At 49.5% G+C, this 16,718-nt stretch overlaps 1 protein-coding gene across 1 annotated transcript in view; it reads right to left on the bottom strand.

The window, feature by feature from the left end:
• Positions 1-16,718, bottom strand: part of MYO1D (myosin ID) — a 154,432-nt gene that overhangs the window by 85,824 nt on the left and 51,890 nt on the right. The window contains exons 13-16 of the mRNA XM_066336663.1: positions 16,280-16,354; positions 14,717-14,849; positions 5,332-5,498; positions 1,346-1,553 (exon numbers count right to left, since the gene is read on the bottom strand). Coding sequence (XP_066192760.1) covers positions 1,346-1,553; positions 5,332-5,498; positions 14,717-14,849; positions 16,280-16,354 — 583 coding nt within the window. The remainder of the gene's footprint in view (positions 1-1,345; positions 1,554-5,331; positions 5,499-14,716; positions 14,850-16,279; positions 16,355-16,718) is intronic.

The raw sequence follows: 16,718 nt of genomic DNA, 5'->3' as shown, positions 1-16,718 counted from the left end.
GGAAGAAAGAGACTCTGGGTTAGAGCTGTGACCTCCCTGAAAGCACCGAAGTGGCTCCAGGCAGCAGATTCCTCCCCAGAACTCTGGAAGCAGAGGGAAGCACAGCTAAGGATCCAGGAACACCCCCCAGGGGAAATGGGGGCCCAAGATTAGCCCAAGAGAATAAGCCAGATGGAGCTCATGGAAAAGTGCTCCCCTTTCCGGGGAAGGAAGGTAGGAGAAGACGGTGAGTAGTCCACAGAAGCTCAGCAGCAGGACATCCTCAGAACAGGGAACAAAAGCCAACCACAAAGCTCAGAGAAAGGCAGGGCCTGCACCCTCCACAGCCTGAGCTTGGCCTTCCCAGAAAAACTCACTGCACACAAAAGCTGCAGAATTCCCTACTAAAGACAAACCATTCAGCACAACAAATACCGAGACCAACCCTAGACTCAACGCTTTCTGCTCCCACACTGGTCAAACTGGTTGGGTTTCCAGGAAGGGAATTACACCCTATGCACTGCAGACACCACAAATGTCAATGTTCCACAGAACTCAGGGCTTCCAGGGGAGAACTTCTCCTTCAGGCTCTTCCCCATTCAGTTCTGGAGAGTTTGTGCAAACCTGTGTTCCCCACAGAGCATTTGCTCTGTCAAGTTTTTATACCCATCTGTCAGCAGTTTGTATTTGTGAGGGACAGGAATGGGTTCAGAGGTTCTGTTCTTTCCCAGGTTCCAAGAATTTCACAGAAGATAAGCATTTTAAGAAACTTGTTTCTAAAAGTCTTGAACTAATCCCCTTGGCCTGACAGGGCAAAGTCAGCCCCACCATTTCTGCTCTTTGCCAGACAGATCTAGCTGGTACAGACACAGTTTTCAGCAAGTGCTGACACCAGAGAATCACGGGATGGTCTGAGTCAAAAGGAACCTGAAAGCTCCTCCAGTCCCTTCCCCTGCCATGGGCAGGGACATCTTCCCCTTGACCCCATCCAGCCTGGCCTTGGACACTTCCAGGGACAGGGCAGCCACAGCTCAGGGCATCCTGTGCCAGGACATGGTGGGGCTGGGCTTTAAGGCCCCTTCCTGATCCAAACCAGACTGGAATTCTGTGATTATACACTTCAGCCATGAAAGCCCCCAAGCTCCCAGGCATCCTCATTCCACTGAGAAAAGCAAGTTTTTAAACAGTGATGAACAACTTTTTAGACGCTACAGCACCCCCCACACCAAGGCTACAGAGAGCACCACGGAAAGAGAAAACATCCAGCAGTGACCAAACCGCAGAAGTCTGGGATCTGTGCAGCAAGAGAGGCAGAAAGGAGAGCAAGGGTGGTTTAAGGAACTCGAGCTGAGTTTCTGCAGTTTACCTTCTGCAGGAAGAGGACGATCCTGACGAGCATCTTGGCGTGCAGCTCCTCCAGGGTGAAGAGGGTCCGCGGCGTGCGGATGAAGAGCTTGGTCTTGCCGTAGGCCACGTCGTGCTGGAAGCCGTGGCACTCGATGAGCTTCCTCACAGCGTCCTTGTCGGAGGGGAGGTCGTGGTTGGGCCAAGTGAATTCAGAGATCATCTTGTACCTGGAATTCAAAGGTACCACTTACAAATGTGGACTTGCCACCAAGGTGCCCGAAAAGGCCAAATTACAACCAGTTTTAGAAAAAAAACCCAAATCAACTAAATTGAAATAAAATTGAGATGGAAGAGTCTGAAGATGTCCTCTGGAGGAATCACGATCCTCAAAATACAAGGAAAATGACTAAAGAAGATGCTTGATTTTGTGAGATGCTGCAAAATAATACTGGGAGGATCTCAATTCATCAGCACTGAACTGATGCAAGGGGACAATCTCAGCAATGGCCTCCTGCAGATTTGTCTGTTCCAGTTTTCACACCTCCAGTATCCAATTTTAATTTTTATTTGTTTGCTTGGGTTTTGTTTATTTGTTTTGTTTTGGTTTTCTTTTTTTTTTTTTTTTTAAGGAAGGAAAGCTTTGTTTTGTTCATATTCTGCATGAGAAGCCACCTGCAACCAATTGCTTTGTCAGAAAACCTGGATTTAAAAACTCTGCAAATAATCTTTTCCTCATGCATCACTTTGGGAGTAATTTCTAACAAACTCTGTCTCTTCCCTGCACAGAGGAGCTTTGGCTGCCCCAGTCTGTGCAAACACTGCCTGTAACTGTGGGCCAGCCATTCCTCCCATGCTCACTACCCAAACTCCATTTTCCACTACAGAGAAACGCAGACTGGAACTAAGACATCTACAAATCCAACCCGAAGCACCGGGATCAGCCCGAGCTCCGTAAGACTCACCAACCCAGGAAATGCTGATTAGGGGAACAGGCGTTTGCAAAAAAAACCCAATGAATTTTCTGCAGAAGATTTATGGACATAATAAGAGCTGTTATAGACGTTTCCCCTAGAATGGAAGCCGCAGCCGTGTTCTAAATAAAACAAGCACTCCGTGAGCTCAGCCACTTGGTACTTCAAAGCCCCCAGTCAAGGCAGACATCAATCCCAAAGCTTCAGACACTCTCAGCTCTCAGTCACACTGACACGGCTTCACAATCACCCTTTTCCTGGGAGCAGTGGCACCGCAGGAGGCTCGAACAGCCTCAAAGAGCCGGAATGGAAACACATCCCAGCGCGTTCATTCATCAATTCAGCCTTTGGAACAGGCTGTGGAGAGGGGGAATGGAGGTGCACACTGCCCTAAGCAGGGAACGCTAACCCCGGGGGTTACAGGGAACTCACTGACAAATAAACAGGATTAAAAACTTCCTTTCGGACTCCCAGGAAAAGATTTAGCACGTGCTGGCAAAAGCATTCCTGTTCTCACACACAGGGACACACGAGACATCAACGCTGCACACTGGATTCTCTTCCCTGTTCTCATCAGGAAAATGTTCCTGCAATAATTCACCCACTGGGAAAAATCTCTCACCTCAAGACAGTTATGTCAGGAAAAAGAAAAAATAAAAGAGCAAAGCAGTGGCAGTGCAACCCCCCAAGCTGAGAACAAGGCTGGGAACGAGGCTATGGATCAGGTTCGGATCCAGGCTGTGGATCAGGTTCAGATCCAGGCTGTGGATCAGGCTGGGATGAGACCATGGAACAGACTGGGATCAGGCCATGGAACAGTCTGGAATCCAGGGTATGGATCAGGTTCAGATCCAGGCCATGGATCACGTTCAGACCCGGGCTATGGATCAGGCTGGGATCCAGGCTATGGATCAGGCCTCCCCACCAAGGAGCTCAGGAGAGGAGTGTCACAGCACCAAAAACTTGCCCCAGATGTTAACCCCCCTGCTCCTGTCCACAGGCATTAGAGACAGCCCCGTGCTGATGCCCCTCTCCCTCCCAGCCACAGCAGGTGGAATATCCCAGCTGTTCCCGTTGTCCCCACACGTGTCACACAATGCCACCAACTCCTTCCCCGCAGCACAGGGCACGGCCTGGATGCCACAGCCACTCACAGTCCTGGCCTGGTGTTATTTATAGCCAGGCAGAGCCTGGGGTAAATCTGCTCCCTGACACCACAGCTCCCAAGGTCACTCAGACATGGAACATCCCTTCCACACCTTTGTGTCTCCTTCCCCTCTGTACCTCCCTATGGAAACACCCAACAGGGATGAGGCTGCTCCTGGAGCTAGCATTCCCCAGTCTAGCTCTTCTAAGGACCAAGATTTCTGCAAGCCAGTACATGGTGAAGCTTTAATGAACAATTTTGGGTGTGCAGCTGCAGCTGGGCCCCACAGCCCCTCTGCAGCCTGCTGCTCACAGCTCAGTGTTGATTCCATGCTATGTTTGACATGGCCTGGGACAGGCATATGGATACCTCCATGTGGAAAGGGTTGGATTACACTCTCAAAACCCTTCCTGAAACCCAATCAGCCTTTTTTTTTTTTTTTTTTTTTTTAATGGTAATTTATACATTAAACCAAGAGAATGCACCCCATCTGTGTAAGTGCCATGTGTGTCACCCAACTGGACACTGCCATCACCACATGAAGGGACAACTTCTCCTGGTCCCACAGAAAATACTTCAAATTGGAAAGGGCAGCCTGGCTTGCACAGAGCTCAAAGGAAGGTTTTCTTTATCCAAGGAAAGCTTGAGAAAGACATTTATAATGGTCTTAACTGTGCTTCACTTCATTCCCTACTGAGAGAGAGGAGATATCAACTGCCACACAGGATTTAGGGCTAAATATCAACAAACTCTTCTCCTACAGAAAGAAAACTTATTTTTCTGGTTTTATTGTCCTCCTTTTTTTTTAATTTAGAAAAGCCACTGCAGACCAGTCTTGGAGCAACACCACACACACACAGAGTGTCTGATCCCTCACTCTGGATGTCAAATCCCACTCCAGCACCGGGCAGGATTTCTGCTACAGCAGCCCAAAAGCTGAAGCAGTTGCCATGTGCTGATTTGGTTTCCTGGCTGCAAACACTGTGGGGCTGGAGCTCACGAGAGCTTATCAAACATTCATTAAAAACAAAGCAGCTGTTTATATTAATAGCGATTACACAAATCTTAAGAGTAAATTGTAATGAATTCCACATGTGAGGTGAAAGTACACTCTATCCACTGGTTCAGGAAACTGATCCCCAGCGCTGCAGACTGGATTTAAGAAGCCAGAGCCTTTCATTCCACCTTGGTATTATGATATATCCAGGCTCCACTGTGAATGGCAAAAGATCTTTCACCAGCACTTTGTTTCTAACTCATACCATCCCACCTGCTTGGACAGTTTAATTTTTTCCTACTCTCACAGCCATTTTCTCACCTGGCTCAATAACAGAACAAAAACTCCCTTCACTGTTCCATCAGAGCAGACTGAACTCACAGGGCCCACGTTAATTTAGTGAAGCCTTCAGACAAATTTCAATCTAAAACATGTCATTTGTCACAAATCTGGTAGGAATTAAGAGGGCAAGAAGAATCAAAACACATTTAATGAGGTCATGACACCATCCCCCTTTCCAGACTTCAAGTTTTAAAGTCCAGGGATTTTTCCCACATAATGTCACACCGTGTGCCATCACATGCTCCCCCAGACACACCACGTCTTGCTGCAACAATTAGACAATTCAGAGAGAAAACACCAGCTAATTAGCTCAGGTTTTAGGGTGATACCCAGGAGAAGCTCATTACACATTCCTGCTGCAGAGCAAGACAGCGAGTTTCAGCAGACAAGGAGCCGAACCTGAGCAGCACAAGCACCTCAGCACAGCTGAACCTCGGCACAGGTGAACCAGAGCATCCGGGGTCCTGTGGGATCTGTTTCAGCTTATGCAGGAGCCGACTGAAAGCAGGCAGAGCCCGAGGAGCTGGGCAGGGCTGGCAGCCTCTCACCTGTGCAGGAACTTCTCGTAGGTCTGGCGGTAGGCGAAGCCGGCGCGGCGCACGCGCACGTTCTCCAGCAGCCCCAGGTACTCCACCTGGTGCCGGCACCGCTCCTCGTCAAACAGCTGCGGGGACTTCTTGTCGTTGGGCTTGATGCAGCGCACGTAGTAGGGCTCCTGGGGACAGATCACAGCACTGTCACCCCGGCACAGCACTGCACACAGCCCTTCCTGCACTGCGGGAGCCCAGCCCAGCAGGCTCTCTGCAGGAATCACAGGGTTTGAACACAAGTGACAATGGCAGTGTTTAAGGAAAGCCCGATGTGGCACTCCATGCCATGGTCTGGGTGACAAGGTGCTGTTAGGTCACAGGTTGGACTCCATGATCTCAGAGGTCTTTTCCACCCTGGCTGGTTCTGTGATTCAATGTCACCCCCCTTCACACCCTGCCATCACCCCTCACAGGAGCCACATGATCCCCACTGGAGCTCCACTGGCCTCTGCTGAGCACCCAACCAGCACCACATCCCCCTCTTCCCCTACTGTGAGTCCTCAGAAAAGATAACAAACCCATGGAATTCATGGAATTCACTGCCCTGCTGGGTATGGCTTTGCCTGCAGCACCTCCAAAAGCAGCCTGGTCACTCCATCACTTCTATCTGTGCTGAGCCAAGTAAAACACCCCCAGTTCCAGCATGGCTGAATGATGGAAATGATGGAGCCCCAAACCCAGCTGCCTCCAGCCCAGCCCTTCCTGAGAATAAACACCAGCCACCAGCACGTGGGTTCCTCTTTCTGCAGCCAGGGCACTGCCGTTCAAGTGGGAATGTGAATCAGGGCAAGAAAGAGCAAGAAAGATCAAAAATCCAGCAAATGCGACTCAGAGGAATTGTGGGTTTAGCCTAGAAGGACCGAGGAGGCACAGAACCCCCCTGCTGGAAGAATTTGTGTATTTAAAGGATAGACATGAGGAATGCAAACATTCGCCTTTAGGACAAAGAAGTCATGGCTTTAACCATGGTATAAAAATTCAAATTAAGCTCCAGGAAAACAAGGAGCGGGAACAGAATGCCTGTGGGAAGGAGGGAACATCCATCAGTGGGGAGAAGAGCCTGCAAAAGGAACATACAGGCAGAAGTATTCTCAAACAGGAGGTGAATTAGGTGCACTCCCAAGGTCCCTCTCAGCCCTATTTTCTATGATTTGTCTGTTCAGCCTTATTTCTGTGATTTGAGGTCACTTACCCAATCTCAGGATAATATGAAAGGCCCCAAATTGCCATTTCCCTTCAGTAATGCTGAGGGAACAGGATCATCAGTGGCTGTCCTGTAGTCCTGACACAGCCTGAAGCTTTGCAGCACCATGGACCAGCCCAGGGATGAGTGTGAGCCACGAATGGGCCAAGAGAGGGAGGCCTCGGAAAGCAGAGCCTCCTGTCCTGAAAGCTGACACAAACCACTGGATCTTCTGGCTGGAAGGTTTCCCTGCTTCCCTAAGGCTGGGATCAGCAGCACCAGGCTGTGATTTCTCCACGAGGGCTGTCCTTGGGGTGGGAATAGACAGCAAAAGCTGAGCCAAGCACCCACAAGGAGTTGGCAGCATCCTGGCACTGCCCACCCTCCCAGCAGCAGCCCAGAGCAGGGACGGGTGTGAGGAGCGCAGGAGGAACAGGAGGATGTGTGGGCAGCATCCCACACATCTCCTTCCTGCGCCATCTCCCTTCTCCCAGCAACTCCAGCACTCCCCAGGAGCATCAGGAGCTGCCCATCCCCAGCCCTGACTGCTCCTCTCCCTCAGCCAGGGAAGCAGTGCCCAGAGCTCTCCCCCTCCTCAGGGGCTTGGCTGAGGAAGGAGCACCATGGACACTCCTTCCCCAAGGCCAGGCTGGATGGGGCTTGGAGCAACCTGATCTAGTGGGAGGTGTCCCTGCCCACGGCAGAGGGTGCAATGAGATGATCAGGCACTGCAACACCCCTCAAGGAATGGGCAGGGCCCGAGGAGCTCCAGGAGCATTTGGACAACGCTCACAGGGATGCACAGGGTGGGACTGTTGGGGTGTCTGTGCAGGGCCAGGAGTCTGATCAGTGATCCTTGGGGGTCCCTTTCCAACCATGATATTCCATGATCCTGAGATGAGCTTTGAGATCCCTTCCAACCCAAACCATTCCATGATGACTCCCTGAGTGACACCAGGCAGCTGAGGGACAGTTGCATTTTGTGCAAGGTCGTCTCCAAGGTCACCTCCACTGAGCACTTTCCTCTGCCATGGCACTCCACAGACTCACAGAGTCATTAAGGCTGGAAATCAAATTCAACTGCTGACCCTGCACCACCATTGTGGGATTATCCCTTTTTCTGACCCAGGGATGGGGCTTCTGAGAGGTGTTTTAAAGACTTTTATTCCATTTTCAGTCTCATGTGAAGGGTGAGACAGCACAGATGTTACAATTCACGCCATCACGATCAGAAGCCAAACTGTTTCCTAATTACAATACATTACAAGTGGTTTTTGGCCTATCAGCTTTTCCCACACAATGCTGTAAATGCCTTAAAGCCAATCATCTAAAATGATCCCTCGTGGGTCCTACTACAATACATCTTTCATAGTCCTATTTCTCCAAAGTATCTAGTCTTATTTACAAGGACATCCTTTGAAACTTGTTTCCAGTTCCATTTCTCTCTCAGCAATGTCTGTCCTATTCCATGGCCTTTCTAAGTCAGCATATTTTATCTCAGAGTTTGCACACAGATACATCCTGTGTGAGCCTTCTGCCAGGCTTTGAGACTTCTCTACAAATCTGTTTGCCACAGACCTTCAGTTCACCACAACCCCATGTCCTGAAGTCCCACATCCACACGTTTTTGAACACTTCCAGGGTTGGTGACCCCACCACTGGGCAGCTGCACCAAGGCTGGACAGCCCTTTCAGTCAGAAAGTTTTCCTGATATCCAATCTAAACCCCTCCTGGCACAATTTGACATAGTTTTCTCTTCTCCTGTCACTTGTTCCCTGGGAGCAGAGCCCGACCCCCACCTGGCTGCACTCTCCTGTCAGGGAGTTGTAGGGATCATTCTCTTCCACTCAGCCCATCCCAGTAACACTTGTTCTCCTTTCCTTAAGGAGAGAAAGGTGACACATAATAACTTGGTACAATTTTAAGAGATTTAAGATATTTCCATATTCACTTTTTTGGCTTTCTCCTGGAAATCCTCTCTGCACGGAAGGTGAGAAGGTTTCCAAGGCTCTTCATTCATTCCAGAGTCTCCTGACAGCTCTCAGAACTTGCTGTGTGTGTGCCTGCCCTGATCTGCTAAAACCTGGCTCCCATTTGACTGGGAAGGAAGTGCTTAGGGAAATGTGGGATATACACCTGGACTTGGATGCTGGGAAAGAGGCCAGTGCTGTGAAGGTGAATGGGCAGCACTTCTCCCCTTCCCATCCTGCTGATCCTCACCCTGGGCCACGTCCCCATCCACACCACGAGGGAAAAACCTTTCTCCATGTCAGGAGCAGTGTCACCAACACCAGCTGGTGCCAGGCCAGGCCAGACCTGCTCTGTGCTGCATCTGGTGGCAGGGTGAATATAACTCATCTAAATCCCTCGAGGAGGTTGATATCACAAATATTCCACATTCAATCCACAGAACTGCACTGCCTTGGGAACAGAGCATCCAAACTAAAGAACCATGGAATGGGTTGGGTTGGAAGGACTGTGAAGATCACCCAGAGCCACCCCCTGCCATGGGCAGAACACCTTCCACAATCCCAGGTGCCCTCAAACCTGGCCCTGGACACTTCCAGGGATGGGGCAGCCACAGCTTCTCTGGATGTGTCACTCGGAGCATGAACTCCAGGAAGTGTCACTGGTTCACTGCTGACACAACAGCAGCAGTTCTCAGCTGCTCCTCAGTGCTGCCACAGACCCCCCCAGCACAGGCACAGCTCTGCCACTCAAAAATGCAAAATACCCTCAAACCCCCTCAAATTTGTGACTTCAGGTCCAGCACAAAGGGCACAGACTGTGCCTGCATTCGAAATAAAAAGGCTGAAACACTTTGGAAAGCAGGAATTGGAAGTGCCTGCACAGACAGGAGATCATCTATCAGAGCAATTACAGTGTAATTAAAGCCTCTCAGAAACGACAGCTCCTGGAGTAAATTCTAAAGTAGATTATTCTATGCTTCCAATCCCCCCAGCCCCAGCTCTTCAGGGGGATAATTATGCAGCTCCCATTCTTGCTGTCAGAAAACTGCAGTTTGTAAAGGAAAGAACTGAAATGCAGAGACACAAAGGCCCCAGCTTTGAAAGCTCTTTAGATGTCTAATTGCAGCTAATTTTATTTTTTTCAATCAAGCTGAGTGATTTTTAGATTTTTAAGTGTTAAAAAGAAACCGAAGCAGTTTTAAACCATTGCACACTAAACAAATTCCTTCTTGAGGGTTTTCTTTTCTACTTTATAGCTCCTTACATGAGAGAAGGGATGGGACAGGACTGACAAATGTGTGCTGGATGTGTCCAATCCGTCACAGCAGTGACACTGTAACTTAGCAGAGGTGAAGCCTGTCAGCCTGGATAGGAGAGGGGAGAGATGGAAGGAAGAGTCAAACAAAAGGAGTCACAGAGGAGGAGGGAAAAAAGAAAAGAAACAAGGAGATGCATACCCAGAGAGTTCCCAGAGAAGATCATCAGTCACAGCTGGGGCAGCCACAGGGCTTCCTCTGCCAGGATTTACAGAACAGCCACCCAAAATAATCCACCACAGAGAAGAGAGCTTGGGCAGTGAAATGTGTTCTTGAGAAATGGCACATAGCAACAGGAAAAGCCAGTTTTTGTTTTGAGTGGTTTGGTTTTAGAAAAAACATGGCACTTTTTTCTACCTATGGGAAGTTTTTGCCCAGAAGAGTCTGGAAATCTGAGGATTTCAGCAGCATTGAGATACCAGTGCTGATAAGCATAATTTAAACTCAGTGTGCTCCAAAACCAGATTTCATGGAGTCACAGAACTGTTCAGGCTGGAACAGCCCTCTGAGATCTCTGAATCCAGCTGATCCCCAGCACTGCTGAGGTCACCACTGATCCCTGTCCCCAAGTGCCACATCCACACAGCTTTTAAATCCCTACAGGGATGGGGACTCCAGCCCTGCCCTGGGCAGCTGTGCCAGGGCTGGACACCCTTTTCCATAAAGAAATTTTCCCTAAATCCACCCTGAACCTGCCCTGGCCCAGCCTGAGGCTGTTCCCTCTCCTCCTGTCCCTGTTCCCTGGGAGCAGAGCCCGACCCCCCTGGCTGTCCCCTCCTGGCAGGGAGTTGTGCAGAGCCACAAGGTCCCCCTTGAGCCTCCTTTTCTCCAGGCTGAGCCCCTTTCCAGCTCCCTCAGCCCCTTCTGGGGCTGAAGCCCATTCCCAGCTCTGTTCCCTTCTCTGGGCACACTCCAGCCCCTCAATTTTTGTTGTTATGGGAGCCCCTAAACCATCCCAGGACTGGAGGTGTGGCATTTCCAGCCACATTTCCAGTGTCTCCATATGGACATGTATTTACAGAAGCTGAAATTAAGACCAGATTTGAGAACAGCCCCTGCACTGTCAACACCACCAGTGCCATGGCACTGACCCTAGGGAAGCTCCAGAGACCTCCCAATAACAACACCTGCCCCTCCCCTCAGAGACTGCAGAGCTCTGCTTCACCACCAAATTCCACGTTTAAACCAGAGTGGCAACAAAAGAGAATTTTAAAGGTTGTAATTTTATACAGCAGAAAAGTTAAATATCCACTAATGCTGCAGCTACTGTAGGCACAGACTTTTGATATTCTGGTGGTGCTGGGCTGATGGTTGAACTCAATGATCTTAATTAAATGTCTCTTCTAGCATTAACAATTATAAAATCCAAAGATTATTGTTATTCCTGCCCATCAAATTGGCACTTTTGGAGACTATTCCCCCAAAGAAAGGGTTTAAAGATACTCTTGTTACAGCCAAAAGCCCTGCAGCTTTCCAGGGAGGCCAAGCATGAGATCAATAAAGAGGAGCTCTTGGGCTGTATCCTGTTCAAGGACTACAGAAACTGAGCACATAAATGTGGTCTAAAGGAGTTTTCAGAGAAGCACTGTGACAGAACAGCCCAGGGGAGACAAGGAGCACTGACTGCACTGGACACACCAGGTGATGCCAATAAACCAGCAGCTCAAGCTGCACAAAATTCAAGCCTATCTTACAACTTGTTGTTTTGAGAAACAGCTGAGAATAACATGACCTGGTGTTACCTCCCCTAAGGAACCTAATCCCTCCAACATCCCAGATCTCAGCAGTTTGTGCAACCCTGTGTTCAGAGCTGTTTCCATCAGCTGTGACCACGGGCTTCCCAAAAAAGTCCTGCAGGGTCCAAGCCTGCAGACACACAGTGTTACTGTTGATTCCCCACTAGTGCAACTTCATTCCCAAATTCAGCACAGGAAAAATGAGTAACAGCCCCAGGGAAGGATGAGAGCACCTGGAACTGCAGTGATGGTGGCCCCAAAGCAGAGAGTGGCTTCACCAGCAGTGCTTCCAGCCCAGCAGAAGGAAGAGCCAAGTATCCAAACTGGCAGTGACCTGAGACAGAGCATCCAGTTCTTTGTGGATAACCAGCATCTTGCTGGCATGGCCTGAATACCCAATTATTGGCTTGTTAATGACATGTGCATATCATTAACTGTTCCAAAAGTCACCTCACAGAGATGCTCAGGGTGGAGCAGCCACACAGAAGCTCTCTGCACTCTGATTTATTGCTTGAAGTACACAAAGATTGTGTTCAGGAGCCTTATCTAAGGAACCTCCCCAAAATTTAGACCCTTTAAAGTGCCACAAGCCTGGCTGCAGGATGGGTCTCACCAACACAACTCCCTGACAGGAGGGGACAGCCAGGGGGGTCGGGCTTTGCTCACATGGAACAGGGACAGGAGGAGAGGGAACAGCCTCAGGCTGGGCCAGGGCAGGCTCAGGGTGGATTTAGGGAACATTTCTTCATGGAAAGGTTTGTCAAGCCCTGGCAGAGGCTGCCCAGGGGAGTGGTGGAGTCCCTATCCCTGGAAGTGTTCAAAGAAGGTGTGGATGTGGCACTTGGGGACAGGGATCAGTGGTTGCCTTGGCCGTGCTGGGGATCAGATGGACTCAATCTCAGAGGGCTGTTCCAGCCTGAACAGTTCTGTGACTCCATGAAATCTGGTTTTGGAGCACCAAATTATGCTCATCAGCACTGGTATCTCAATGCTAATGAAATCTTCTTTTGTCCATTGCTATTCAACAGAAAACCAGGAAAACAGCAACAGCTTCAGTACAAGTTTCTCAATGAAAGTTTAGGACAGGTAAAGAATGGGAAAGGACTACACAGGAACCTCCCAGTGAATTTGACTTGGAAACAGCTCCTGGTTGTGCCTACCCCTGGAAAAGGCTGGTATTTGTGATGGAGATACTGATGATAAATGGACTGAAGTAAATTAATTCCACCCAAGCCAGGCAGCCTTCAGTGAGCAATGCTGGTACCCCACTGACTCAAGATGGATAAGGTGGGATTTAAACTCTCCATGTCCTGCTGGGATCTGCAGGGATTGTTCAAACCACCACAGTGCACAGCATTCTCTGGACTATTCTATTTTTACACCTACCAGGTGGCCTGGAATAACTTTTCCAATAAACAAGGGTAGAAAGCTTTTCCACAGATGCCTGCTGAACCTGCCCACTCCCAGCTCCCTGCTGTGCCCTGATCACAGCCCTCCCCACAACACCCCCAGTGATTCTTGCTGTCCTGAGCCCTCTCCTGGGCTGCCTCAGGCTCCCCACACCTACAATAACACAGCCAGCAGCACCAAGGAGAAACTTTTCCTTCCACTACCGCTCCTCTAACAACACAAAGCAGCTCCCTGGGCTCCTGGCTGCTCCTGACACCTGTACCACATTCAGGTCAGGGCCAGCCAGCAGATTATTTGGAAGACAGCCAGATCAGATCAATCTTGACTCCTTGGGAAGCAGACTGAAGTCTGTCCCATCCCCACAGGGTCACAGCCACCTTCCCAGCTCCAACAGCTCATGATTTGCCATCCAGGAAAGTTCCTCTCTGCCTACACAGGCACTCTCTCAGTTTTGACTACTGACAGTTTTAGCAAGGCCTGGCCTTGGGCTGGGCTCACAGGGGCATCTTCTCAGGTGCCCTGAGGCAAAACGTTCTGGGGGAGCTCCGGGGCTCCACTCCCCACTGGGGTGGCTCAGCTGGCAACTCCAGGCAGCTTTGGGGGGTCCCAGACCCTCCTGCAGAGCTCAGATCAAACCCACTCCAGTGCAGGAACACAAAAACACAGAATCATGGAATCACAGAATATCCTTAGTTGGGAGGACACTCAGAGATCATCCAGTCCCACCCCTGGCCCTGCACAGACCCCCCAACAATCCCACCCTGAGCATCCCTGGCAGTTCTGTCCAACTTCTCCTGCAGCTCTGGGCCAGGACCATTCCCTGGGGAGCCGGGGCAGTGCCAGCACCCTCTGGGGAGACCCTACAAATCAGGTGTGATTTCATGTCCTAACTCTGGAAACAGTAAGTGAGGGCAGCTCTCTCCCGTGCACAGCCAGCACTGGGTGGCCATGCTCTGACCTATTTGCTCTGCTCCCACAGACACTCAGAGCACTTTGCTCTCGATTGCTTAATTATTCTGAATGTGACCACACCCCAGCCCCCTGGGCTCTCTGTTCATCTCTTGTGGGCTGTACCCCATTGCCAGGACTCCAGCAAGGCCGCCCAGCTCCACTAACACCCCAGGATTCCTCAGGGATCTCAGCTCACATGAGGGATCCCAGTGCTCACTTGGGTGTGCTGCTCCAACAGCCCTTTCCCAGAGCATTCCCTTCCCACCTTCCATCACACAATGTGGTGCTTACCCAAGCAATGCCTTCCTACCATAAAATTGAAATATTTGGTGAAATAAAAGCTTTCCCTTCTCACTCTCTGGCATGGCAAAGAGGAGGAAAGAAGGAACTCACGCAGGTCTGTCTGTATTGTATTCCCATTGACATGGGAAGCCAGAGAGAATCTCTCCACCATGAACAGCATCCTCTGGGCCCTCTGCCCAAAGAGCTTTGCTAAAGGTGATTTGATGCAATAATTATTATCTAGGACAGACTGGTTTTCCTATGAGTGAAAGATGCACTGGTCACGGAGGAACCAAAAATCCAGCTTCTTCATGGGGGATGGAGGCGACCCTCCCTCGAGACCTGCCCAGCCAAAAGCTTGTCTGGCACAGACAAGGCTCCTCTGCCTTTGATCAGCTCAGCTCCTGATGGATGGCAGCAATGGGAATCTCTCCAGGGAGGTGCCACACTCTTCTCATCAGAAGTCAGAGTCAATTTTGAAACTGGAATCCTTACCTTCAGTGTCAGGTTGTCCACCAGGGCGATCATGGAGTTCTTGAACAGAGTAGCTGCTGTCAGAGGTCTCTTGGTGACCTCAGTGATGCTCAGCTTCCCTTCAGGCCACATCATCTTCAACACAGGGTTGGAGCTACGAGAGAGTCTCTTTAATTGCAGTCTCCCAGCACTTCCACCCCACTGACAATCCAACAGTTGGTTTCTACCCAGACCCACTGCAGCTTCCAGCCCACAGGCCTCACTCAAGCCAGGGTGACACTCCTGGGCACAACATCTCGTGCTCTTCAGAGCAAGTTCAGGCTTACAGCTGAACATTCTGGGAAAACCACCAGCACATTTTCCCTTCAGATGAGGGTGTGCAGGAATAGGACAGTGAAAATCCCAGAGTGATCCATCAGGGGCTGCCTCACTGGCACAACAGAAAGAATTTAATCAACACAGAGGAGAGCGAGACACACACCACCCTCCCTTAGAACCTGTCACCTGTGTTCAAGCTGCATTTCTCCACCTTTCTTGATATATAAAATAGTTTGTACACTTTAGACTGTATTTTTGAAGGTTTCAGGTTGAGGCAAACTGGCCCTGATGGATGGCAAGAGTTCAGGAACAGACAAAAAATGAGCACATTTACAGCAATCCAATGGCCAATCTGTCACAGGCTTTAATGTGCTGGAAGTGGTGTTTGAGAACAGGATTTTCCAGAGACTTCACAGAAACCAGGCTAAATTTGAAAAAAACCACACAGCAAATATTTTGCAAGGTTTCTGGTCAGTGGGAAGTGTTGAAAACAGGAACAGTGGGACTGTTCAGGGGAGCACAGCCAGTCAACCCAAAGGACTGCAGACCAAGTTAACACCTGCACAGGTAAACAGTGCCCACCACTGCAGGGTGCTTGTGCCCATGTCCTCTGAGCAGAGCCCCTGAAAGCTGCAGATTACAAAATGAGGGCATGTTTAATGCCAGGTGAAGAAAAACACCTCTGTGGGCACTTCCACCCACATTCTGACAGGATTTCAAATCTGCTTCTCAAGGCAACTTTTACTTGCCCAACACGTGACCTCATGGTTTGCACTTCTCACATCACTGCAGACATGAAAGGATTCAAACAGATCTCCCTCCCCATTTTCTTTCAAAACAGGGTGCTTTAGGTGAGGCCAAGGTCATCTGTTGTTGACCAAAGCTTCCCAGTATCTTTAGCACTGCTTACAGACAGAGCAGTGATGGGAAATCTGCAATGGGTTAATGACAAATCAGGCAGCACAAGCAACTGCACTATCTTGATTGCACAATCAGTTGGTTTCAAAAAAAACCACTTTAAATTCTGTTCAATTAAAGGCTGCATCAGAACAGAAACAACATGTACAGAATAAGGACTTTAACCTGAAAAATCCAACTAACAGCCTCTGGGTCACGGGAGATGTTCAAAGATCAAATCCCAAAGCAATGGGTTTATTCACATACACTGAAAACAGAATCACTGAAAACCTGAGTCTCTGAAGCAATCACTCCACAAAAAAAGATTCTGACAAATCAGACTAAAATTCACCTCATTAATATTCTTACCTGTTGTACATGAGGCGTTTGAAGTCTTGAAATAAAGTGTCCTTGTTTTTGTCAATAAATCCAGTGACTGAGTAACTAAAAAGGAAAAGGAAAAACAGACTTAATTGCAAAGTAGCAAAGTCCCTCTATGAGCTGCTGGTAACTGTGGAATCAGCATCCCTGTACTCCTACAGTCACAGCAGATGCTAATCCAGCCCTGTTCCCACCCTACCACTAACTGCTGCAGGAGCAGAGTGTGAGACTTGGATCCTTGGGCCCACCTCCAGCACAGGAACAGCAAACCTGGCTTCAGAGAGCTCCAGGTGCTGCCTGAGACACCTCACAGCACTTGGACAGGGGCTGGATGGCCCAAATTCAGGAGTTACACTCAGGGTTCTGTCTCCAAACTGAGTGTGTGTGTTTGTGTTAAATCCTAGAGAAATTGAGGTTTGTTTTTCAA

This window comes from Sylvia atricapilla, chromosome 27 (assembly GCF_009819655.1).
Source record: "Sylvia atricapilla isolate bSylAtr1 chromosome 27, bSylAtr1.pri, whole genome shotgun sequence".
Lineage (NCBI taxonomy): Eukaryota > Metazoa > Chordata > Aves > Passeriformes > Sylviidae > Sylvia > Sylvia atricapilla.
Note: the sequence above shows the minus strand (reverse complement) of the source record. Positions and strands in the feature narration are given on the sequence as shown.